At 41.6% G+C, this 25546-nt stretch overlaps 2 protein-coding genes across 7 annotated transcripts in view; one reads left to right on the top strand and one right to left on the bottom strand.

Moving 5' to 3' along the window:
• The window catches only part of nf1a (neurofibromin 1a), a 170923-nt gene that overhangs the window by 106973 nt on the left and 38404 nt on the right, over window positions 1-25546 (top strand). For all 6 annotated transcript variants that reach the window (XM_070970162.1, XM_070970164.1, XM_070970161.1 and 3 more), the window contains one exon: window positions 357-467. In XM_070970162.1, coding sequence (XP_070826263.1) covers window positions 357-467 — 111 coding nt within the window. The remainder of the gene's footprint in view (window positions 1-356; window positions 468-25546) is intronic.
• LOC139336570 (oligodendrocyte-myelin glycoprotein-like) lies at window positions 14742-24880 on the bottom strand. The gene is made up of 3 exons (XM_070970704.1): window positions 24528-24880; window positions 17244-17456; window positions 14742-16387 (listed from the first exon to the last, which is right to left on the bottom strand). The coding sequence occupies exons 1-3, from the start codon at window positions 24530-24532 to the stop codon at window positions 15397-15399; spliced, it is 1209 nt and encodes a 402-aa protein (XP_070826805.1). The 5' UTR covers window positions 24533-24880; the 3' UTR covers window positions 14742-15396.

Here is a 25546-nt window from a genome sequence, read left to right as displayed (position 1 = left end):
TCAGGATGTTTTCCATAGTTTAGTAAAACACTTATAATAACAATCTGAGCCGGTCAATGACAAAAACATTTGTAGTGGATGTACATTGACTATGTGCAAAGACCTAGAGGGATTACATTGGAGTACATATTGTGGCTGCTGCAACCAGCAGACAATTTTTGACCGGAATTTCTCCCGTTTGCCCAGGACATTGAAATCTTCCAGGACACGTGCACCGACACCATTTTTTGTAATGAAATCTCTAATACACTCTTATTCTAATCCAACCTGGTGCATGATACAACAGCACTAAGTCTTAAACTCTGTCAAATTTAAAAAGGTTTGACTGATAGTCAGTTCTCTGCTTTGTTCTGTAGGCACCAGGTCCATGAGAAAGAGGAGTTCAAAGCCTTAAAAACCCTCAACATCTTCTACCAGGCAGGAACCTCCAAGAACGGCAACCCAGTGTTCTACTACGTGGCCCGCAGGTAGGACCTACAAGTCCATTTACTTTTTTACTATTAAATTGCTACTTAAAGGAAGGACTGTTTATACTCAAGTGATAACTCTGAACTCTGAAAGGCTTTTCTTTCTCAGGACTTCAGCAGTTTAGAATTTTGTTTGTGTCTCTGCATTTCAAATATGAATGTATTAAATAAAAATAATAATAATTCGAGAATTTATTTATAAAGCACAATTCATGCATGAAATGCAACACAAAGTGCTTAACATATGACAAAACAAGGAAAATAAAATGAAGTAGAATTAAAACAACAGGATAAGACAGGATAAAACAGCAATCGTATGAAAAGAAAAAGCACTGTTAAAAAGATGTGTCTTAAGATTTTGTTTAGAATCCCTAAGCTCTCAGTGAGGCTACCTCTCTGTTCCTGTTCTGGCCTCAAGAACAATCAAGAAGTTTGAGTCAGAGGATCTAAGTGACCTAGCAGGTACATATGTCTTAACCATGTTGGACAGATAGGACGAGACAAAGCCATTCAGTGATTTAAAAACCAATACAAGAGTATGAAAATTAATTTTGTGACAGACAGGTAGGCAATGTAAAGATTTTAAGATGGGATAATGTGGAGTAATCTAAAAATAGCTTTCTTAGATACCAGACAGAAGAGCATTAGTAGATATTTGTCCAGTCTGTTGGAGATAAAAGCATGTATTAACTTTTCTGTGTCTGCCTGGGATAGAAACGGTCTGTCTCTGACAATATAAGTAAGATACAATGAGAGTGGTAGTGTCAAAGGTGTGTCTAATATTTTTGTTTCTCCCTATATTGGCTTGACAAAACATTAGAGACACCTTCTGGTATAATGATTATTGAGTCAAACCTCAAACAGCTACATTTGTAAGCTGAAATGTCATTCTTGACATTGGAAATACTAAAAATCCCAACTTAGTGTCATCTCAGTTGCTTTTTGCTTACCTTTCAACTTGAGGATCTTGTGTCAGATTTTGCAGTTCCATTATGATCCAAGTCCTTTAATATCTGCCCCATCTGATACTTTTATTTGTCTATGATGAATGATCATCATCATCATCATCATCATCATTAAATATGTATCTGACCCACTGAGGAGCCCTGATAGCTGATCTAGCAGAGTGCCCTGTGGCCTAAGGCGTGTCCTTACCACAGCAGCCCAGGTTCAATTACAACCTGAAGCCATTTGCTGCATGCCATCCACATTCTCTTCCCCCTTTGCTATCTCTCTCCAGGTGCACAATCAAATAAAGGAAAACGTCCCACCAAGAAAACATACACACGTACACATATGTACATACATACATACACATAGGAATAACAGTTGTAGCTACTAAATCTAGTACCTTATTTTTCAAGAGTTACTTATCCAAATGAAGAAGGTCCTCGTTCAAAAATATGTATAATACGTTTATAAGATTATGGACCTGATATGAATAGAATATTTAACTGGAGAATGTGAAACTGACATGATGCAATCAGTTAAAGGGAAGACATCTCTCTTGGAGTTGGAAGCACAGAAGCATTCCATCCACTGTAAATGTACAGTAGTGGTGCAGAGGGAAGCTTCTTTCTTTGATTGAGTACAGACACACAAACTGACAACAAACAAGATTCATTTTGACCTGCTCTTAAGTTGCTGACAGAAGAAAAAATAACATTAATTAGTACCAGCTGATGTGACCTAATGGCGTCTTTGAACCAGTGAAAGTGACAGTCAGCGCCACCTAAAAATGAGAAGCGCCAGTGCTTCCTTATTAGACATGTTTTATTGAATTGAGCAGTGGGAAAGAAAACAGAGATGAACTCTGACACTAGCAGACTGAAATGCACAGGCTTTGTTTTGGCAGTAAACAAACCCTTAAAATATGCCTGGAAGGGCCAAGGGACCAATCCATCTCTACTTTCAAACATATCACACAGTCTGCATCAGCTATGGAGTTTGTTAAATTGGAGATGCATCTGTTGATGTCAATAGCAAGTAGAGTTGCTAAGCACCAATCCTAACTTGTAGCATACTATAATGATGTAATAGCAAGTATTACAATATATACAATAATATATATATGTGTGTGTGTGTGTGTGTGTGTGTGTGTGTCTATTTGTGTGTGAATATATGTGTGTGTGTATATATATATATATATGTATGTGTATATATGTGTGTGTGTGTGTGTGTGTGTGTGTGTGTGTGTGTGTACACTCCCAGCTTGGGGGTTACTGCTCCGAGTGCCCCAATCACTACTGGTACCACCTTTGCCTTTATGCCCCACATCCTCTCCAACTCCTCCTTGAGACCTGGTATTTCTCCAGCTTCTCGTGCTCTATCTTCCTGATGTTACGATCAATTGGGATCCGTACATCCACCACTATGACTGTCTTCTGTTCTTCGTCTACCACTATTATGTCTGGTTGGTTCGCCACCACCAGTTTGTCTGTCTGGAACTAGAAGTAGCACAGGATCTTGGTTCGGTCGTTCTGGATCACCTTTGGAGGATCACCTCTTCCACCTTGATCCTGGGACCTCCGGCCCATACTCAGTACAGATGTTCCCATGTACGAGGCTAGCCACCTGGTTATGACGCTCCATGTATGCCTTCCCTGCCAGCATCTTACACCCCGCTGTTATGTTCTGGATTGCTGTGCAAAGGGGCATCTTTGCACAGCCTGCACCTGGGGTCTTGTCTGCTGTGGTAGATCCTGGCCTCTATTGACCTTGTGTTCAAGGCTTGCTCTTGTGCAGCCATGATCAGTGCCTCTGTGCTGTCTTTCAGTCCAGCCTTTTCCAGCCACTGGTATGTTTTCACTATGTCAGCCACTTCCTCAAGCTGTCGATGGTACATGCCATGCAGGGCCTTGTCTGTCCATGCCAACCCTTCTGGCTCCTCCTTACTGAGGCATTCACTCAGGTCATCATTGGGGGCCATCTTCCTGACATACTCCCAGAGGCTTGCTGTTTCCTCCTGGATAGTGGTTCTGACGCTCACTAGTCCGCGGCCTCCTGTCTTCCACTTAGTGTATAGCCACAGGATGCTGGATTTAGGATGAAACCCTCCATGCATCGTAAGGAGCTTCCTTGACTTGATATCAGTGGCTTCCATTTCTTCCAGTGGCCAGGATATTATACCAGCAGGGTATCTGATTAATGGCAGGGCGTAGGAGTTTATTGCCTGGATCTTGTTCTTGGCATTCAGCTGACTCTTCACCTGCCGCACCCTCTGAAGGTATTTGGCTGTGGCTAATCTCTGTGTTACCTCCTCATGATTGCCATTTGCCTGTGGGATCCCTAGATATTTGTAGCTGTCCTGAACATCTGCTATGTTGCCTTCAGGTAGTTTAGCCCCTTCAATGGTGATCATCTTCCCTCTTCTGCACACCATCTGTCCACACTTATCCAGTCTGAATGACATCTCGATGTCATTGCTATATATCCTGGTAAGGTGAGTGAGGGAGTCAATGTCACACTCACTCTTGGCATACAGCTTGATGTCATCCATCCGTGGCTGATTGTTGTCCCACTTCGGAATCGGTATCCAAAGCCACTCTTGGTGATGATCTGGCTGAGGTGGTTTAGGCCTATGCAGAACAGCAGGGGGGACAGTGCATCTCCTTGGTATATACCACATTTGATGCTCACTTCTGCAATTGGCTGTGAGTTGGCTTCCAGAGTTGTCTTCCACAACCCCATCGAGTTCTTGATGAAGGCTCTAAGTGTCCTGTTGATCTTATACAGGTCTAGGCACTACAGTATCCGTGTGTGGCATTGAGTCATAGGCCTTCTTGTAGTCAATCCAGGCAGTGCACACGTTGGTACTTCTGGTCTTACAGTCCTGGGTGACTGTCCTGTCAACCAGTAGTTGGTGTTTGGCTCCTCTGGTGTTGTTGCCAATTCCTTTCTGTGCTCTATTCATGTACTGATCCATGTGCCTACTCATCTTAGCTGCTATGATGCCTGACAGGAGCTTCCATGTTGTACTCAGGCAGGTTATAGGCCAGTAGTTGGATGGTACCGGGCCCTTCTGTGGGTCCATGATGAGGACTGTATGGCCTTGGGTCAGCCAGTCTGGGTGGGTTCCCGATCTTAGCAGCTGATTCATCTGTGCTGCCAGTTGTTCATGGAGTGCAGTTTGCTTTTTGAGCCAGTAGGCGTGGATCATGTCTGGCCCAGGTGCTGTCCAGCTCTTCATCTTAGACACTCTTTCTTGGATGTCTGCAGTGGTAATTTCTACTGGTTCCTGTTCTGGGAGGCTACTGTGGTCTGCTTTCAATTCAAGCAACCACTGGGCATTGGTGTTATGTGATGCCTCCTTCTCCCAGATACTCTTCCAGTCGAGCTCGGTTTCAGATTTTGGTGGGTCTATCTGGGTCTTCTTACTATCCTGCCATTGAGAGTGCCACCTTAGCTGGGACCTTAGACCTTAGACCTTAGAGTAGACCTTAGCTGGGTTGTTGGAGAACAGTTTATTTATTCTCCTGGTCCTGGCTTCTCTGCTGTATCTCTTAAGGTGGGTAGCCAGAGCTTTGAGCCTCTGCTTGGCAGTCTCCAGAGCTTCATCTATCGACAGCTTGTTTTATCTCCTTGGCACTTCCTTCCTGATCTTTATACCTCTCTGTAGCACAGTTAGCAAGCTAACCTCCCTCCTTGTTGCCGTGATCTTGCTCTCCAGTCTCTTCTTCCATGGAGGGTTCCCCTGCTCCTTCCGGCTACTGCTGTTCATCTTGTAGCCTAGCATGCGCAGGATGACTGTTGCCGCTGCATACATCAGCTGATTGGTCTCAGTGATGGTTTCTGTGGATATAGTCATCAGTGCCATGTTTACGTCTTCCAGTAGAGATTCATCTCGTGCTTTATCTCTTAGCCTTGGCAGGTAGGTAGTTGTGTTCCCCCAGGATTCTATTATCTGTTCTCTCAGGTCAGCTGCCCTTGTGTTCAGGGTGTCTGTGCTTCTTGTGGCTTGGTACCCAATCTCATCATTCAGGGATGCAGTTATCATCCCTGCACTGACCTGTTGTCCTGGCTCCCCCTTGCCGTAGCATCTTTGTACCGTGGATGAGGCACATTGTACCTCATCAATCTCTAATTGTGACAGTTGGTCATTCTTATGGATGTTAGAGCACTGGGTCACAAGTTGCTTTGCAGTCTTCGTGGATGTGGGGTTTCCAAGCATCCATAGGTCCCACATCCTCTTCATATACCCTCTCTCACTGGGGTTGCCGGCGTAGTAGCATTCCAGCAGTGTTTTGTTCTTTGTCCCGCTCCATGTATGTTGTGTTCCAGTAGCCAGCTTCTCGTTAGGGTGTCCTGGTCCCTCAACACCTAATGCGGACCTTGTTGGACTAGACGATCAGTTCCTCGGTCCATTCAGTGTACAGTCTCAGGGTCCTGGACATGTGATGAAACTCTCCATGCATTTTGAGAAGCTTCCTGTCTTGATATCAGTGGCTTCTATCTCCTTCTCTGGCCTGCTGATTATACCAGAGAGGTATTTGATGACTGGCAGTGTGCATGTGTTGATAGCTCAGACCTTTCCATTCAGACTGCTCTTCAGACCTGCCTTACTCGTCTTAGGTATTTAACTGTGGCTGACTTCCTTGCAGCCTCCTCATGGTTTCCATTTGCATGTGGTATCCCTAAATATTTCCTGAACATCTGCAATGCTGCTTTTGGTTAGGCCTGTTCATCTTTTCTTCCTTGATATTATCCGCCCACATTTATCAATACATACAATCAATCAGTCAAACTTTATTTATATAGCAGCTTTCATACATAAAAATGCAACACACGATGCTTGACAAAAGATAAAACATGAAACAGTAACGTAATAGCAAACACCCCCCCCCCCCGACCTACAAAACCACCACACATCATGTGCACACACACACACACACACACACACACACACACACACACCCCAACAAAACTGTCAGTGTAATATGGCAGGGCACATCTATCTAGTCACATTATCTAGCCTATGCAGAACAGTAGTGGTGATAATGCATCACCTTGGTATATGCCGCACTTCATGGTGACTTGTGCAATTGCTTTGAATTGGCCTCCAGAGTCATTTTCTGCAGCTTTACTGAGTTCATGATGAAGGTGTCCTGTTGATGCTGTACATTCCAGGATCCATGTGTGTGGCATTAAGTCAATCCAGGCGGTGCCCAGGTTGGTTTGTCTGGTCTTGCAGTCTTGGGTAACTGCTCTATCGACCAGTAGTTGGTGCTTGGCTCCCCTGGTATTGCTACTAATTCCTTTCTGGCCCCCGCTCATGTATTGAGCCATCTGCCTATTCATTTTAGCTGCTGTGATAGAGATAGAGAGCTGTGAGTCTTTGCTAGGCAGTCTCTAGTGCCTCTGGTGATACTTCCTGGGAGTCCCTTTATTCCCCACACCTTTCTGGAGCTCTGGAAGTTGACTAACTTCTCTCTGTGTTGCCTTGATCTTGGTCTCTAGTGTCCTCCTCCATGGAGGGCATTGCTCCTTGTGGCTGTTCATGCTGTTCATCTTATAGCCGAGGATCTCTAGAATCTAGAACCACTGTTGCTTGGTGTACTTCTCTCTCTGAGGTTACTTGTCTGGTAGCATTCCAAGAGTTCTAGGTTTTCTGCTCTTGTCCATCTATGTCTCATTCCAGTAGCCCACTTCTCTATTGTACAACATCAACGGGACACTAAGAGTGTCCAAGATCAAGGCAACACATGGCACCTTAACAGTATTGAAAATGTATAAGCCAATTACCACTCTTACATCAAAATGATAGTATCAACAAGGGCAAGAATTACTGAACATATAGCTATACGTCTGTGAAGATTCTCATTCATCCAGGTCATGGTACTGTTAGCCCCGATTCTTTTATTGGAAGTCCTAGAACAGACCAGAGAAATCTTCAGTTCACAGCCAAAGTATTTTTTGAGGCCAAAGGTATAGCAGCGCTGGGCTCATATTGACAGAGCTCCCGCAGGAACTCCGCCAGAGTGAGCCCAGATCTCTGATAAAAGTTCATATTTATCTTCTTGGGTTGAGCCAGCCCTGTACAGAAGTTGGACTTATGGGACTAAATGTAATTGGCCAGTTACCAAGATGTGGACACGGCAACCACTGTCCACATCTTGTCCAAGGAATGTGATAAGCAACCTGTGTGAGTGCTGTTTAGGCGTGTATTTAATGCAACAGACCTCACAGACAGAAAAGAGAAGCGTCATCTGCCTTCTGTCATCCAAAGTGGCTTTCACCAGTCATGTTATCTCACAGCTCTGAACAGTACAAGGGCATGCATTAGGTTACATAATTAACCTGACCATTGGTCAAGCAGCTGCCCTGAAATATTTCCTGTATCACAGTTTGAGGTATAGGGGGAGTTTCCTTTGTATAGATATTGTACATATACTGTACATATAGATATTGGGGGTTTTGTATTTAGCCATCATCTGTTCAAATGACATAAAATTGTCATCTTCAAAAACATCTTCAATAAAGATATTCCCTGTTCAGCCCATGAAGCTTTTTTGCCCACTTTTAATAGTTTATTTTGCCAAAGTGATGACTTTGAGGAAGGCTTTGTCCCTGTGACCTGGTGTAATACTCTCTAAGTTTCTCTCCCAAACATTAACTTTGGGTTCATAAATGGGATTTCTTCCCCCCGTTTGTGAAATAAAAGCCTGAATGAGAAAAGGTTTAAGTTCCCTTTCAATTGAGATCCATGCTGCAGCTTGATCTTCAGCAGTATACATTTTGGACAACAGATTGAGGGAAAAAGCATAGTGTTACCAGTAAATTCTTAGTAAAATGAGACTCGGGCTGGGCGATATGGCTGAAAACTCTATTGCGATATAAGTGTTTTATATTGGTCGATATCGATAATTATTGATATTTTTTATGACCTATTTAAAATAGGGACCAGGAGAAAAATACATTCAATTTAAACATTTTTATTTTAAATTTAACCTTCCTCTGATTATAATCCCCTCAGCTATCAAGGCAGAAAGGAAAGGAAATGTCAACACAACCATGGATAACACTCAAACAATAAATGTAAAAAAAAAAAAGTGTAAAAATGTAAACAGAGAGAAACCTGAGAACTTTTTTTTCTGCAGGTTTAGTGCAGAAAGTTCACAAGCTGATTCACCTTCTGGTGAATAAAATGTTTTCAAATATGTGCAGTGTTTTGGAAACATCTGTAACATACAAACAAACATGATAGACAGTACAGTAACACTCACTCTTCTTACTCTAAACATACATGAACTATTCAATTATATTTTTATTGCAAGTGTGTTTAAGAAAAAAAAGTACTTGTAAGAGATGTTTATAACCTGGCGTCTCCACAGCGCTCAGTGAAGCATGTCTTTAGCTATATGATATGCCGCTGCCTCTGTTACGTCTTCGTGCCTTTTAGATGATTTGTCATCAGGCACTGAAGCAGATACCTCTGCATGGTGGTCAGCTGCTTGTGCGGTGGTGCTGTGGTTGGTGGACGTTGGCGAATACGGCTGTGCTCCAAAGAGTGAGCGCGGCTAAGGTGGTTAAACAAGTTTGTGGTGTTACCGGTCTTGGTGGGGATGAAAGTCTTGCATAAGTTACAGACCACATTGGTCTGACTACTGTCCGACTTATAAAATCCAAAAAATTCCGTACTGGTGAGCTGACTTTCCCTGTTTTATCGACAATTTCTTTGCTCGCTGCAGCGCTTACTTTATATTTCTCATCTCACTCCTCGCAGAGCAACCAACACATGACAACGAGATGGCTCAACCGAACTTGATAATGTTACATGATTGGCGTGTTAGCGTGTCACTCCCACTGATTAGCAATTACTCCTTACGGTGCTCGGTTACCTGAGAGTGAGTGCTTTTGTTCATGCAACCAACCTCGCTTCGCAACTTCAGGTTTCTTCCGACGAAGAAAAAAAAAATTATCGAATGCTTTATCGAACGCATTTTATATTGATATTGATGACGTGTCTATCACGAGACATATCGCTATCGTTCTATCTGCCCAGCCCTAACCGAGACCCCCGTCTTCAGTAGCACCACATAATTTTCTTCTGTTAAAAAAAGATCTTTTACCTGCCCATAGAAAAGTTTTAACTGTCTTATTGAACTTTTTTTATTAGTAGGGGAGGGAAACTCAGTAGTTGTACTTGATATGTGGAACACTTCAAATTTTTACCCAACAAGGATAGCCCTATTGAACCCAATTTTGTAAAGTGCTCTCTATTTTGTGGATAAGGGGAAGAAGGTTTTCTGTCATTATGTTTTTGTCATTGACCCATTTGACAAAGCTCTCTACTATCAGTCCTCTCTACTCCTCTGTAAAAGTAGTCTCTAAGTGAAGACAGCATGTTTCTCACTGGAAAAGAGTCATCCAGGTGAAAAAGTTCATTTATTTCAGTAATTCAACTAAAATGGTGAAATTGATATATAGACTCATTACATGCAAAGTGAGATATCCCAAGCCTTTATTTCTTATATTTTTGATGATTATGGCTTAAAGCTTATGAAAACCCCAAATTCAAAATCTCAGAAAATTTGAATATTGTGGAAAGGTTCAATATTGTAGGCTCAAAGTGTCACACTCTAATCAGCTAATTAATTCAAAACACCTGCAAAGGATTCCTGAGTCTTTAAATTGTCTCTCAGTATGGTTCAGTAGAATTCACAATCACAGGGAAGACTGCTGACCTGACAGTTGTGCAGAAAACCATCATTGACACCCTCCACAAGGAGGGAAAGCCTCAAAAGGTAATTGCAAGAGAAGTTGGATGTTCTCAAATTGCTATATCAAAGCACCTTGATAGAAAGTTAAGTGGAAGGGAAAAGTGTGGAAGAAGAAGGTGCACAAGCAGCAGGGATGACCACATCCTGGAGAGGATTGTCAGGAAAAGGCCATTCAAAAGTGTGGGAGGGCTGGAGTTGATGCATCAAGAGCCACCACACACAGACGGATCCTGGACATGGGGTTCAGATGTCGTATTCCTCTTGCGAAGCTGCTCCTGAATAACAAACAACGCCAGCGTCTTACCTGGGCAAAAGAAAGAAAGAACTGATCTGTTGCTCAGTGGTCCAAAGTCCTCTTCTGCTGACTTCATTTTCCAGCAGGACTTTGCACCTGCCCACACTGCCAAAAGTACCAAAACCTGGTTCAATGATCATAGGATTATTGTGCTTGATTAGCCAGCTAACTCATCTGACCTGAACCCCATGGAGAATCTATGGGGCATTGTCAAGAGAAAGATGAGAGACATGAGACCGAACAATGCAGAAGAGCTGAAGGCTGCTACTGAAGCACTCTGGTCTTCCTTAACACCTCAGCAGTGACACAGGCTGATAGCATCTATACCACGCCACAGGCAGTAATTCGTGCAATATACATATACATATGCATGATTATACTTTTCAGAGGGCTGACATTTATGTATTTAAAATCCTTTTTTTTATTGATATCATGTAATATTCTAACTTTCTGAGATTTTGATTTTGAGGCTTTCATAAGCATAAGAGACTATTTAAAGGCTCAGGAATCCTTTGCAGGTGTTTTGAATTAATTAGCTGATTAGAATGTGACACTTTAAGCCTATAATATTGAACCTTTCCACAATATTCTAATTTTCTGAGATTTTGAATTTGTGGTTTTCATAAGCTTTAAGCCATAATCATCAAAATGGTAACAAATAAAGGCTTGAAATATCTTGCTTTGCATGTAATTTGTCTATGTAATATATTAGTTTCACCTTTAAAGTTGAATCAAGTTGAGTCATTGAATTTGACTGAAAGAATAGTCCTATACGGTAAGATTGACCGAGTGGATGAATGTATTGGAAAGCAATTACCAATTTTTGTCATTTTATGTATTATTTTTACTCATTTCAGCCGCTTGTATCCAGGACCTCATTCTTTCGGTCATGACCCAAAGTTCATGAGCATAGGTGAGGGTAGGAACGTAGATTGACCGGTAAATCGAGAGCTTCCCCTTTCGGCTCAGCTCCTTCTTCACCACGACAGACCGCTACACCGATCCGCCTGTCAATCTCGCGCTCCATCCTTCCCTCACTCGTGAACAGGATCCCAAGATACTTAAACTCCTCCACTTGAGGCAGGAACTCTACCCCAACCTGAAGGGAGCAAGCCACCTTTTTCCGGTCGAGAACCATGGCCTCGGACTTGGAGGTGCTGACTCTCATCCCAGCTGCTTCACACTCGGCTGCGAACCGCCCCAGTGCATGCTGAAGGTCCTGGCTTGAGGGAGCCAACAAGACAACATCATCTGCAAAAAGCAGAGACAAAATCTGGTGGCTCCCGAACCAAACCCCCTCCGGCCCCTGGCTACGCCTAGAAATTCTGTCCATACAAATGATGAACAGAACCGGTGACAAAGGGCAGCCCTGCCAGAGTCCAACATGCACCGGGAACCAACCTGCTCCAGTTGTACAGGGACTGTACAGCCCTCAATAGAGGGCCTCCAACCCCATACTCCCGGAGCACCTCCCACAGAATGACGTGAGGGACACGGTCGAATGCCTTATCCAAGTCCACAAAGCACATGTGGACTGGATGGGCAAACTCCCATGAACCCTCAAGCACCCTGTGGAGGGTATAGAGCTGGTCCAGTGTTCCACGGCCAGGACGAAAACCACATTGTTCCTCCTGAATCCGAGGTTGGACTATCGGCCGGATTCTCCTCTCCAGTACCCTGGAATAGACTTTCCCAGGGAGGCTGAGGAGTGTGATCCCCCGATAGTTGGAACACACCCTCCGGTCCCCCTTTTTAAAAAGAGGGACCACCACCCCAGTCTGCCAGTCCAGAGGCACTGTCCCTGTCTGCCACGCGATGTTGCAGAGGCGTGTCAACCAAGACAAACCTACAATATCCAGAGACTTGAGGTACTCAGGGCAGATCTCATCCACCCCTGGCGCTTTGCCACCGAGGAACTTGCGAACTGACTCAGTGACTTCAGCCCCGGTGATGGATGAATCGACCTCCAAGTCCCCAGTCTCTGCTTCCTCTAGGAAAGACATGACAGTGGGATTGAGGAGATCCTCGAAGTATTCCTTCCACCGCCCGACAATATCCCCAGTCGAGGTCAACAGCTCCCCATCTCCACTGTAAACAGTGTTTACAGAAAGCTGCTTCCCCTTCCTGAGGCGCCGAATGGTTTGCCAGAATTTCCTCGAGGCCGACCGGTAGTCCTCCTCCAGGGCCTCCCCGAACTCCTCCCAGACCCGAGTTTTTGCTTCTACAACTGCCCGAGCTGCCGCGCGCTTGGCTTGCTGGTACTCGTCAGCTGCGTCAGGAGTCCTATGAGCCAGCCAGGCCCGATAGGACTCCTTCTTCAGCTTGACGGCATCCCTTACTTCCGGTGTCCACCACCGGGTTCGGGGGTTGCCACCACGACAGGCACCACCGACTTTACGGCCACAGCTACGGACGGCTGCATCAACAACAACATGGTCCATTCGGACTCAATGTCTCCAACCTCAGGTGGGAGTTGAAAACCTCCCTGACAGCGGGTTCCGCCAGACGTTCCCAACAGACCCTCACGGTAGTGTTAACAATTTATTTTCAATAATTAACAAAATGCAGTGAATGAACAGTATGAACAGTGAAATCTAGACCAAATCAATATTTGGTGTGACCACTCTTTTGCCTTCAAAACAGCAGCAAGTCTTCACACTTGCACACAGTTTTTGAAGCAATCAGCTGGTAGGATCTTGGAAAACTAACCACAGACCTTCTGTGGATTTAGGCTTCCTCAAATTCTTTTATCTCTTCATGTTATCCCAGACAGACGATGTTGAGATCGGGGTTCTGCGCAGGCCAAACCATCACTTCCAAGACTTCTTGTTATTCTTTACGATGATAGTTCTTAATGACATTGGCTATATGTTTGGGTTTCATTGTCCTGCTGCAGAATAAATTTGGGGCCAATCATATGTCTCCCTGATGGTATTACATGATGAATAAGTATATGTCTGTATTTCTCAGCATTAAGGACACCATTAATCCTGACCAAATCACAAACTCCATTTGCAGAAATACAGCCCCAAACTTGCAGGAAACCTCCACCATGCTTCACTGTTGGCTGCAGACACTCATTATTGCACCGTTCTCCAGCCCTTCAGTGAAGAAACTGTCTTTGGCTACAGCCAAATATTTCAAACTTTGACTCATCAGTCCAGAGCACCTGCTGCAATCTTTTTGGTCCCCAGTTCCTATGTTTTCATGCATAGTTGAGTCACTTGGCCTTGTTTCCATGTAGGAGGTATGGATTTTTGGCTGCAGCTCTTCCATGAAGACTACTTCTGGCCACACCTCTCCGGACAGTAGGTAGGTGTACCTGGGTCCCACTGGTTTCTGCCAGTTCTGAGCTGATGGCACTGCTGGACATCTTACGATTTCAAATGGAAATAAGCTTGACACAACCACTGCGTCTACAATTCTCAATATTGCCCATTTCTTTGTGCTTCTTCAAAAAACAGGCTGAACAGCCCATCTTGAAACCCCACCTAAAACCTTTGCACAGTACTTTATATTGGCAATTGCTGGTTGTTGGGCTGATACTCATCAGTTGGGAAAATTTTCTGTATTGCCTAACCCTACTGTGTGGTCATTCAAGGTTCTAATTTGTGTGAAACTTAGTGCATATTTGGACATGCTGAAAACTTTTACCTCAGGATCCATAATCTCTTTGGATTTTTCTTTGTTTGGAGGGAAGATCCAAACTGTTGATGTTTGTCCCAAGATTGCCACAGACTGTGAAAAGTTTGAATCATCAGCCAGAAAGCTCCCTTGGAAGAAGTTTTACAAACATAGTCTTACATTCCTATCAGCCGAAATGGAATAGAAATGTGGAAAGTAACAATTTGTTTCATGTTGAATGCTTACAAGATTGCCATTCCTCTCGTGATCCTGACCAGACCACTTCCTTTACTGCTGTCCAGTGTAACTGCCCCCAGCCAGCTGGTGGCTCTGCAAGTAGCCATGCAAGAGGTCCACTTTTTATCATGATTTGTCAGTTAAGGTAACAAAATACTGAAAGTATTGTCAGCCCAGTTTTGAATGGAGTGTTTAATGGCCTCACAGTAAAAAAAGCACCAACATTATGATTAAGAAACATAGTCACAGCTTACTAACTGTGATGACAGAAATGAAAGAATTTAATCTTAAATTATCTTTTTGAGCATCTTTAACAGGAATGTAAAACAGTTCTTTCATTTGATGAAATTTTGGGCTGTCTTAATCTGTCTTTTTAACATGATTATTTGTTTTTTTTTTATACATTGGTTTTTCTTTTCTGAGTTTATTTTGCTGTGTACTATATACATCATAGAGCATTCATTGCATTGTGCTGTTGTAATTCATAGATCTTTTATTATTATTAAATTTCCATTGCAAACAAGAACACCTATAAGTATTTATTTTTTCTTTTGAATTCTTCCATTTAGCGAGCCCTTTATTGGCAACTTTTTTCTGTTTTGCTTTTCAGATATTTTTAGGCTCCTCACTTCTTGCATCTGATGTGCAAATAGGGGCTACGGAATGTTAGGTAATGTGTATTGTATCTTTTTTTCAATGGCTCAGTAGGACCAAATGTAGTACAAGCATTGCTGTTTATAGGAAAGCATTAAGCATAGCAGTCTGTCAGTCTACAAGCATTATACTTACAAGTGAGCATTGACATTAGCACTCACTTCAACCATATATTTGGAGTTGTTTTCTGTCTTGTAGGTTTATACAGTTTATGTTTGTGTACAAGATTTTGTGAGTCATTGTGATGTTGTAGATGTTAAACCAGTTGATGTTGACAAAACACAGTAACAGTTACAACAGTTGTTACAAGGGAAATGAAAATGGGCTAGTAAGTGGAGTTACTTGGACATACATTCACTGTCCACACAGAGTAATTTATTTTATATCCTGTCAAGATTGTTCAGAAGATGTTGAATGCTGTTGAAATGATAAAAATAGTCAAGGTGATAGTTTGTGGAGTCTCAGTGAGGAGCCCCTGACCATTATTTTGTGAGTTAGCTACTTTGGGTTTCTTTGTTAAAGACAGTGGGTTTCTTGTTGTGCTTGTGTGTGTGGAGACACTGCCAAAACTTGTGGAAGATGTCCAGACAAACACCATGTGGTCTCCAGACTCATTCACTCCTCTTTTGTCCTGATGTATTCCTGTCTCAAAAAGTACAGATTTTGCCTGATTACTAGATGTGACCTCTGCAGTCCTTGCAGGTGATTGGCCATCATGGCCTTCACCTCTGCTATTCACCCAGAGTGGTGGCTCTGTGAAGAGTGCAGAGTGCCACTCTCTCGCTGGTGTTGCCTGATGGGTTTGCCCACAGATGGGTCTTGTATAACAGGGGCAGCCTAGGATAGTTGCACGGGTCTGCTCAGCCCATCTCAGGAGCCTTGTTATGTTTTCTTCTTCTTCACAAGCCCAGGGGTTATCCCCAAGAGTCATCACCTCCAGCACCTTCAGCTTATCAAAGATCCCTTCAGACAACCAGGAGAAGCGATTAGCATGCAAATAGAACTGTGCCAGCCTTGGTAGCATATCCAACGATCCAGGCAGAATCTGTGTCAAATAGTTATGTGACAAATCAATGCTCTCCAAGTTGTGCGGCATATTCGTGGGCACAGTCCAAAACCTGTTGTGACTAAGGTTGAGAGCTTGGAGAGTCGGCAGTGTGTTGTTGATGAATACCACTCTCTCCAGCTCATTGTACGACAGGTCCAGTGCTTTCAAGTTCCAGTGGTAAGCTGTGTCATTTTTGTCCAGCCAGCGTAGATGGTTCCCCGCTGCTCGGATGTCCCACAGAGAGCGTGGCAAGGAGTGGGGCATGCTCTCCAGGCGGTTGTAGGACAGGTCCAGGGTTCGCAGGTGGGCATAGTGGCTGAGTTGGCTGTCCAGAGCCTGCAAACTGTCAGAAGATTATTTTAAAAAAAGTAACTTATACATGTGCATGGTCAGTAAGTTTTTATTCTGACACAGTGATGATTTGTTTAGAGAGCTGATTGCTAAAATGTAGTGCAATTGTAGAAAAGAGTTATCAAGTCAGCAAATTGACATGTCATGTCAGTTACATAGCATTTTCTGTTAAGTTTGCTAACATTAGCCACCATAAATTACTGCTTATACCTGACCAAGTTAGGTGTAAGCCACTTATTATTAATTATGATTTCAAGTTTTCATTTGTAAGAGGAATGAGATGTTATTTCTCTTAGAAGTTCCATAGATGCACCTGAAGTGCTTCCCCACTACAGCAGATTGTTGTCTGTTACTGTTATCATTCTGACACTTTATATTGCAAGTGTGAAAACATTTGATGGATGATGCTCTCTTCTCTCTCATTAGGTCAAGTTTGAGGGTCAGACAGGTTCTATTTTTTTTACAGTAAGGCTCTGCATTATTATGTGAGGCAACAGATAGTTTGCAAAATAGTCACTAGAAAAAGACCACTACATGCAAATGTCCCTGAAGATTTTGTTAGTGAGGAGGCGGGAAAGGCAGCAAATTAAATTGGCTGTTGGTGGCCTATAATCCTGAAAACTTGAGCATTTTAACCCTAGCTGCTTTACCATCTAAACGCTGGCCAAATATCCCTTCTTTCTAAGCCTGTCCTTCACTTCTTTGAGAAAAGAAGGAATCTGCTTCTTTTTGGGAACCTGCTTTTTTGACTGTGTAACTAAATTTGTACCTTCTGTTATCTCTAACATGTACGGAAATCCAATAATTGTCATATAACCAAATAACATTGGAGAGCTGCAGCTACTTGCCTATTAAAAGAGAGGTTGAGAATGCGTATGTTGTGCTGCAGACCAGGTGGTAGCTTGGTAAGGCCCCGTGAGGAGCAATCCACCACGCGGTGTCCCCAGCTGCAGGAGCACACAGAGGGGCAAACAGACAGCACCCAACCTCCCAGCAGCCCACACAGCAGCAGGAGGAGCAGGCAGAGCAGAGAGGCAGAGCAGGCAGGCATGGTCAGGGCTCTAGAGGATGAGAAAGAAGCATTAAATAGAAGGTTACTCATCTTGACTTAATTCTAGGAAAAGAAGATGATGAAAAATAATTTCACACACCTTTTTGTGTGCATTGGATTTGATGTTCAATATGTATTATGGTAACTGTTTTTCATAAACCAACATAGTGGTTAACTTACGTTATTCAGCTGATGTTAGTGAGTTACCTTCAGTGAATTATGTCAGCTTATCCTTAGTAATGCCCTAGGAACCAGCTATATGTATATATGGATAGCTGGCTAGCTTCAATGTGAATTCATGAATTTTATCAATAATAATGATAGCGGTAAAGATTCATCCATTCATGTCAGGGATGAAAAGAAAAAGCTTCAATGATGAAGCGTTTCAGCATTTTCCTCAAATGCTTATAATGTTAGTCTATAATGACATTTTTTAATTAAGTATTTTGACATTTTTAATCCATGAAACGATTGTACATTTTGCTTTCATGTGTGCAATGTGTCTTTGACCTACATTCAGTTAATTAACAAAGAAGGAGAAAGAACTAATTATCATTATTAATAATTTATGCGTGGCACATATTTTGGGAGCTGTTCAATAAACTGTCTAAAACTGGTGACCTATTACTATTGTAATATTACTGTGTTGCTGCTGAAGTTTGAAAAAGGGAAAAGACTGGTGGAACTTTTTTTTTTTCCTAAAAATGTGGCTCTGTGAGTCGATGATATTGAGAAAGTTGCAAGCAGCAATACTGGAGGCCAAGCAATAGTCCCAGTCTGAACAGGCACATTTTGAATGAGCACTGCACTAGTCAAACTATGAAAAAAGGAATCTTTGTCAGACTGTCTTTCGATTCCCTCAACAACCATTCATCTGATCAAGTGGTTTTGACGAATGGTTCTCAAGAAAAGTTAAAAGAGAAGTTTAAATGACAGTTGGCGGCTATGTTATGTCAATGTAATCAATGACAATGGGACATGGCAAAGATGGCTGTGCCCAGTCAAAGCATGGATTCTCCCAAAGAAGAAGTTGCAGCTAGAAAACATAGTATGGGAGTATTTTAGACAGAGACCCAACAATGTAGTGCTCTGTACACTTTGCAAATTGGCTTATCTCAGGAGTACAACTTCTATGCACGAAGTTCATAACTGTTTGTCCTCACCCAAGGATGATATATTAGAATTATCAACGCTCAAAATGTGTTTCTGTTAGTAGAGATGACTTAAAATTGATTTTCTAAATGTTTATTTAGAAAAAGTAATTTCTGCACCACTGGTGTAATGGCAATGTAACGCTACACCACTTGTCATCTAACATTGTTTTTTGCTGTTTTATATTTTCTGCTTACTTCAATGGCCACATATAAGTGACAAAATGACCTAAACTAATGCTAGAGACTGTTGTTAGAGTCTGTAAATCATTTCAGTTATTTTCCTTGCCCCGCAGGGATGCAAAAATCGATTTGCCAGTGATTATCTTAACTGCATAATACTGCAGTGATGAAATGTATCCATATTACAACCATTTAAATTTTAAGACAAGTACCTAAGTGAAAATACTGATTCTCAAGTTCAAGGAAAGAGTTGCTATTATAGACTATATGATTAGGCATCTGGCAAACAGGGTCTGTTTCAAAAAAAGTTGGGATATTCTGTTAAACCTAAATCTTAACTGATTTCTAAAACATTGAAACCCCATATTTAATTGACAATAGCACAAAGACAACATGTCAAATGTTGAAATTGAGAAATTTCATTGGTTTTTAAAAATCATATCATTTAGAATTTGATGTTAGCATTGATGTTTCAAAAAGTTAGGTCAATGGAAATAAAAGACTGGAAAAGTTGTGAAATGCCTTAAGAAAGCAGCTTGTGGAACATCTCAACAATTAATTAGGGTAATTGGCAACAGATTAATAATATGATTGGGTGTAAAATGAGCATCTGAAAGATCTGAGTCTTGCTGAAGTAAATATGGGGAGGGATCTATCGTGCATAATTTCATTAAAAGATTCAGAGAATCTGAAGAAATCTCTGTACACAAGGGACAAGGCTGAAAACCAATATTGAATGACCGTGATCTTTGGGCCCTCAGGTGGCACTGCATTGAAAAACAGACATTATTCTGAAGTGGGCATCACTGCATGAGCTCAGGAGCTTTTCCATAAACCATTGTCTGTGAACACAGTTCGTCGCTGCATTCATAAATGCAAGTTGAAACTCAACCATTCCAAGATGAAGCCATATATAAAATAGATCCAGAAATGCTGCTGCTCTCTCTGGTCTTGAGCTCCTTTAACATGGACTGAGGTAAAGTGGAAAACTGTCCTGTGGTCTGAGAAGCCCCTATTGAAAATTACATTTCATGGATGCCATGTCCTTCAGGCTAAAGAAGACCATCTGACTTGTCAGCACACAGTTCAAAAGCCAGCATATGCGATAATACAGTTGTGCTCATAAGTTTACATACCCTGGCAGAATTTGATTTCTTGGCCATTTTTCAGAGAATATGAATGATAAGACAAAAACTTTTCTTTCACCCATGGTTAGTGCTTGGGTGAAGCCATTTATTGTCAAACAATTGTGTTTACTCTTTTTAAATCATAATGACAACAGAAACTACCCAAATGACCCTGATCAAAAGTTTACATACCCCAGTTCTTAATACTGTGTATTGCCCCCTTTAACATCAATGACAGCTTGAAGTCTTTTGTGGTTGTGAATGAGCCTCTTTATTTTCCCAAATGGTAAAGCTGACAATTCTTCTTGGCAAAAAGCCTCCAGTTCCTGTAAATTCCTGGGCTGTCTTGCATGAACTGCACGTTTGAGATCTCCCCAGAGTGGCTCAATGATATTGAGGTCAGGAGACTGAGATGGCCACTCCAGAACCTTCACTTTACTCTGCTGTAGCCAATGACAGGTCGACTTGACCTTGTGTTTTGGATCGTTGTCATGTTGGAACGTCCAAGTATATCCCATGCGCAGCTTCTGGGCTGATGAGTGCAAATTTTCCTCCAGTATTTTCTGATCACATGCTGCATTCATCTTGCCATCAATTTTGACCAAGTTTCCTGTGCCTTTGTAGCTCACGCATCCCTAAAACATCAGCGATCCACCTCCTTGTTTCACAGTAGGTGATGAATGTTGTACCTTTCATCATTGGCCTTGTTGACTCCTCTCCAAATGTAACGTTTATGGTTGTGGCCAAAAAGTTCAATTTTGGTCTCATCACTCCAAATGACTTTGTTCCAGAAGTTTTGAGGCTTGTCTCTGTGCTGTTTGGCTTATTGTAAGTGGCATGTTTTGTGGCATTTGGGTAGTAATGGCTTTCTTCTGGTGACTCAACCATGCAGCCCATTTTTCTTCAAGTGCCTCCTTATTGTGAATCTTAAAACAGCCATACCACTTTTTTCAGAGTCCTGTATTTCAGGACTTGATTTCTGAAATTATTTGTGGGTTTTTCTTAGCATCTAGAACAATTTTCCTGGCAGTTGTGGCTGAAATTTTTGTTGGTCTACCCGACCGTGGTTTGGTTTTAACAGAATCCCTCATTTTCTACTTCTTAATTAGAGTTTGAACACTGCTAATTGGTATTCTCAATTCTTTGGATATCTTTTTATATCCCCTTCCTGTTTTATACAGTTCAATTAACATTTTCCGCAGATCCCTTGACAATTCTTTTGCTTCTCCCATGACTCAGAATCCAGAAACGTCAGTGCAGCACTGGATGAAAGATGCAAGGGTCTGCCAGGAACCCAGAAACTCACTGACCTTTTATACACACACACACTGTTTACAAGCAAAAAGATCACAGGTGAGGATGGTTACCTTTAGTAACCTTTAGTGAAGGCACCATTAATACTGAATGATATAAACAGGTTTTGGAGCAACATGTGCTGCCAAGAAGAGGACGTCTTTTACAAGGAAGGCCTTGGTTATTTCAGCAAGACAATGCCAAACCACATTCTGCACATATTACAACAGCATGCCTCTGTAGTAAAAGATGCTAAACTGGCCTGCCTGCAATTCTGACTAGTGAAACACTAAAAATGTTTTCCACATTATTAAACATAAAATACAACAAAGAAGACCTTGAAGTGTTGAGCAGCTGAATTCGTACGTCAAGCAAGCATAGGAAAACATTCCACTTTCAAAATGAAAGCAATTGACAGCAACAGAGTGGTAAACATGAGAGTGTGCCCACTTTTTGACACATGTTGCTGGCATCAAATTCTAAATGAAGTTGTAACTTTCAAAATCAATGAAATTTCTCAGTTTCAGCATTCAATATGTTGTCTTAGTGCTATTTTCAATTAAACATGGGTTTCTGTTTCTTTTTACATTTTACGTAGTGTCCCAACTTTTTTGGAAACATGGTTGTATCATTTTTATTATTATGAAAACACACATTGATGTGGAAATTAGATGATGATGATTGAATAAAATTGTTTCTCATTTGTCATAGACACTTTTTTTCTTTCCTTTTATTTACATGGTATATATGCAAAAAAGAATGTATATCCTCTTGAGACCCAGGCTATTCATTTGTGTCCTCTGTAGTGGACATTTGGTTTTAGTCTATATCTTTTGACTCATTTAAGCTACCCTACTAAGTCCTGGTGTGCTCTGTAGAGGACTTCCTGGCCTTTCCAGTGATATCTCATGTGTTTGGGTGGGATGAGGGGAACTTTGTTTTTCATGCTGATATAACAAATATTGTTATTATTGATTTTTAACTATGGTAATCATATATTTTCTGGTTTATGAACATGTCAGGAATCATAAAATTTGAGTCAGAATTCAGTTAAACTTTTTGTTAGGAAAAATAATAGCAATGTTATGAATGTTCAATAATGTCAATTTTGTTCAGTAGTTCAACAAAAGATATGGGCCAAATGTTCAGTTTCATTTAAAAATGGATTGGATTCTTGTTTTCTTGTCAGCCTATTATGATTTCATTGTGTTATGGTAAAATTGTTCTGTTAGTCCATTACAGTGGACATGCTTTAAAGTCTAAAGTAAAAATATTTTTACAAAATTCTAAATTGTGAGTTGTTGTTTTAGTTCCAAAGAGGCAGAAAATCACAAAAAAATAAATAAATTGAAAGATACTGTTTTTCCTTGGTTCTCAGGAGGATATGATGTTACCCATGAATGTCAATCAACCCATGTGTGTTAAGTACTGTATTTATTTTGTAATTTGAAAATATCTCTGCTCTCTGGTCTTTTGTTTGGTTGTGTGATAAAATATTTAAGGTCCCCTCCAGACATGATTTTAATTGTATAGAAAATATTCTACTTTGAATAATAATTTGTGTCAGATATGGTTTTTCCATAAAAATGTTCAATCATCTTGTTAAAATCCTTCAAATAACATCTACTCGTGCTACCTCATTTAAAATTCCGGAATCTATGAATATGTAATTGTATTTCATTTCCAGAGATTAACTGTTGGACTCACAGTGTCTCTTACTTCACTGAAAAGACAATTCAGTGTATGTGCACTGGAGTCTTAAAGTTTCCTCATCAGAATTGTGTAAGTTGAATATTAGACCGGAATTGGCTTTGAAACTAGCTGTGATGTCACAAATCATGGTCATAGGCCCACATCATTAAAATTTGATTTTCAGTGAGCACAGAGAAACAGCCTTCTAGTGACAAACTGTGCATATGCATCATTCTGTACAGTAAAGCTCAAACATTCAACTGTAGGAACAAGAAGAAAATACATTTTTGAGGGAAGGGGGACTCTAAAGATCTTTATTTTGGATAAATTGTTATTTATGTATATTATTGAGTAATAAAAATAAAGATAAAGAAGATAAAGATAATTCAATTATAAATGATGAAAAATCTTAATATCATTTAAGTTCTTTCCATTCATTGAATGATGTCTTATTGGAAGAAGAATGCTGATTTTAGCATTTAGTTTTAAGAACCAAGTTCCTGAGTAGAATTGTTGCAGATATATCCGGTCGAGGAACAAAGGTGAGCCACAGATTTGAGTTATGTTGTTTTGGACTTTTAAAAATGCAGTTTTCAAGTTGTGCCGTTTTTTTAAAATGTGACTACAACATGTAGCTTGATACTTGGTAGGCTAGATTGTTCTTGCTTTTGCATTTTGTCTTCTGCAACGTTTTTTTTTATTTATTAATATTAGGTCAGATGTATGCTGTCTACTATTTTTCGTAATCTTATCTCTGGGAATCCTCATCTGTGTCCTGACAATGAACCTATTCAGCATTATTTGCTCATCACACAACTCATACTAAGTGCTTGGGGCACTCCCACTGTAAAAACTGGAGTCCTCACCAAACTTCAACGTACCCTCCCCTTGCCTTTGCTTGTCATTTCAATAATTTGAAAAATCCTGAAGTAGCTGAGCTGAGCCTTGAGATGTTGTCACCATTTTGTACCACAGACAGTTTGTGTTACTGAATTAGTAGAACGAAAGAAGATTTGCCTTTGAACTGCAGCAGAAATGGAGAGCACTTGACTGTCAACACATCACTTCAAACCAAGAGTGTCCATCTGACTCTCCTGTTTCCTGCCAGTCCTGTTCTGAAGTTGAACAGATAGCTTAGCATTCTGCTCCTGATGCATTTTGAAAGGCTGCTAGTCGGCCTGAGTCCCAACTAGTTTGAAGCTCTGCCAGTGGAACTGGAGCTCAGAGTACTGCAGTGAGACTCAGTTCATTCAGGACGATACACAAACGGTGTGTCTGCAACTGCAGATGTTGTGAGCTGACTCTGTGTGTTTGTGTTTTCCAAGACAGTACTGTGGGACATGTTAACGCCATTAACACCCTTGAAATGTGTTGTTCAACTGATGGCAGCTGATTCTCTTCTGTGAGTTCCTTTGTGCTTGTTTAAATGTTGTCATATTACTTTCGCCAATGTATCTATGGAATACTAAAAGGCGAAATCTGCATAGTAACAGAGCAGGGAGTAGTTTCCTCATGATCCAGCACAACATTACACCGTAGGTTACTGTATTAACAGGATCCAGAATGAAATGCCCTCCCCATCAGATGTATATGGGTCATACATTTTTCTTTATCTTTCCATCTCCAATCACTCACCTCATCCTTACTAGTGTCGGTCTGTCATCTCTCCTTTTCTCCTGTTGTCTCCTCCAGCTTCGTTGCCTTTTTTCTTTGGTTTGTTCAGGGTTTTTTTGTTGTTGTTGTCGCTGTTGTTGTTTTTTTCTCCTTTTGTGCTTTATTGGTTCTCTGCTGTTGGACAGTAGTGGTCTCAAGCTCTTTTTTCTGGCTGTTGTGGCCTGTCACTAAACATGCTGCCTGCTAGCACAGCTGCGTTCTGCTCACCACTCTGCAGGCTCCAGATACAGCTGGAGGTGTGTGTTAGAAGGAGATCTGTAGAGGGGAGGGAGCGAGAGAGCTGCGAGAATTGCAGCATTGAGCCAGCCCACTCTGCTGCTGATGAGGCAAGCAAGAAGCAATGGCGTGCCTGCCTGCCTGCCTGCCTGCCCGCCTGCCTGCCTGCCTGCCTGCCTTCCTTCCTTCCTTCCTTCCTTCCCTCCTTCCCTCCTTCCCTCCTTCCCTCCTTCCCTCCTTCCTTCCTCCCTGCCTTCTTTCCTGCAAGCACGCGCAAGCACGTGCTTGTGTGCATGTCTGCTGACAGTAGCATACTTCAGAAGCACTCTCTCTTTCTCTCTCTCGAGCACATGCATTCTTATACACACTTTATATATACTGGATATAATGGCAAAAGGTGTGTAATGCAAAAGGTGTCATTCATGTGACACTGCCCACAAACAATCATCATAAACCATTCACTTCCTCTTACCTGTGTGGAGCCTTTTATCTTTACAGCACACTAACAGCAGGAAATATGCCCTAGTAATACCTGGATTAGAGCAGCTGTAATGTGTACATTTATCATTCATCGAATGTATTAAATGACAATGTGAGTAGGTGTCTCTGGTAGTGATGAACCAACAGTGAATTATCAGCTGTATCTGCAGCTTCCCTCAGCTTTACACAGTTTTTATATGCTGTTTCATTGCATTGTTTAGCTCTCCGGCCCACAACATTACTGTTTTTGTTCACTCTCACTGCTGTCATAGCACCATTTTATG

Source organism: Chaetodon trifascialis, chromosome 9 (assembly GCF_039877785.1).
Source record: "Chaetodon trifascialis isolate fChaTrf1 chromosome 9, fChaTrf1.hap1, whole genome shotgun sequence".
Lineage (NCBI taxonomy): Eukaryota > Metazoa > Chordata > Actinopteri > Chaetodontiformes > Chaetodontidae > Chaetodon > Chaetodon trifascialis.
Note: the sequence above shows the minus strand (reverse complement) of the source record. Positions and strands in the feature narration are given on the sequence as shown.

Bases quoted from the DNA above. Each gene is read 5' to 3' on its own strand.
- LOC139336570 (XM_070970704.1), bottom strand. The intron at 16,388-17,243 runs GCAAGTAGCTGC...ATCTTCTGACAG, and splicing joins CTCAACCTCTCTTTTAATAG to TTTGCAGGCTCTGGACAGCC.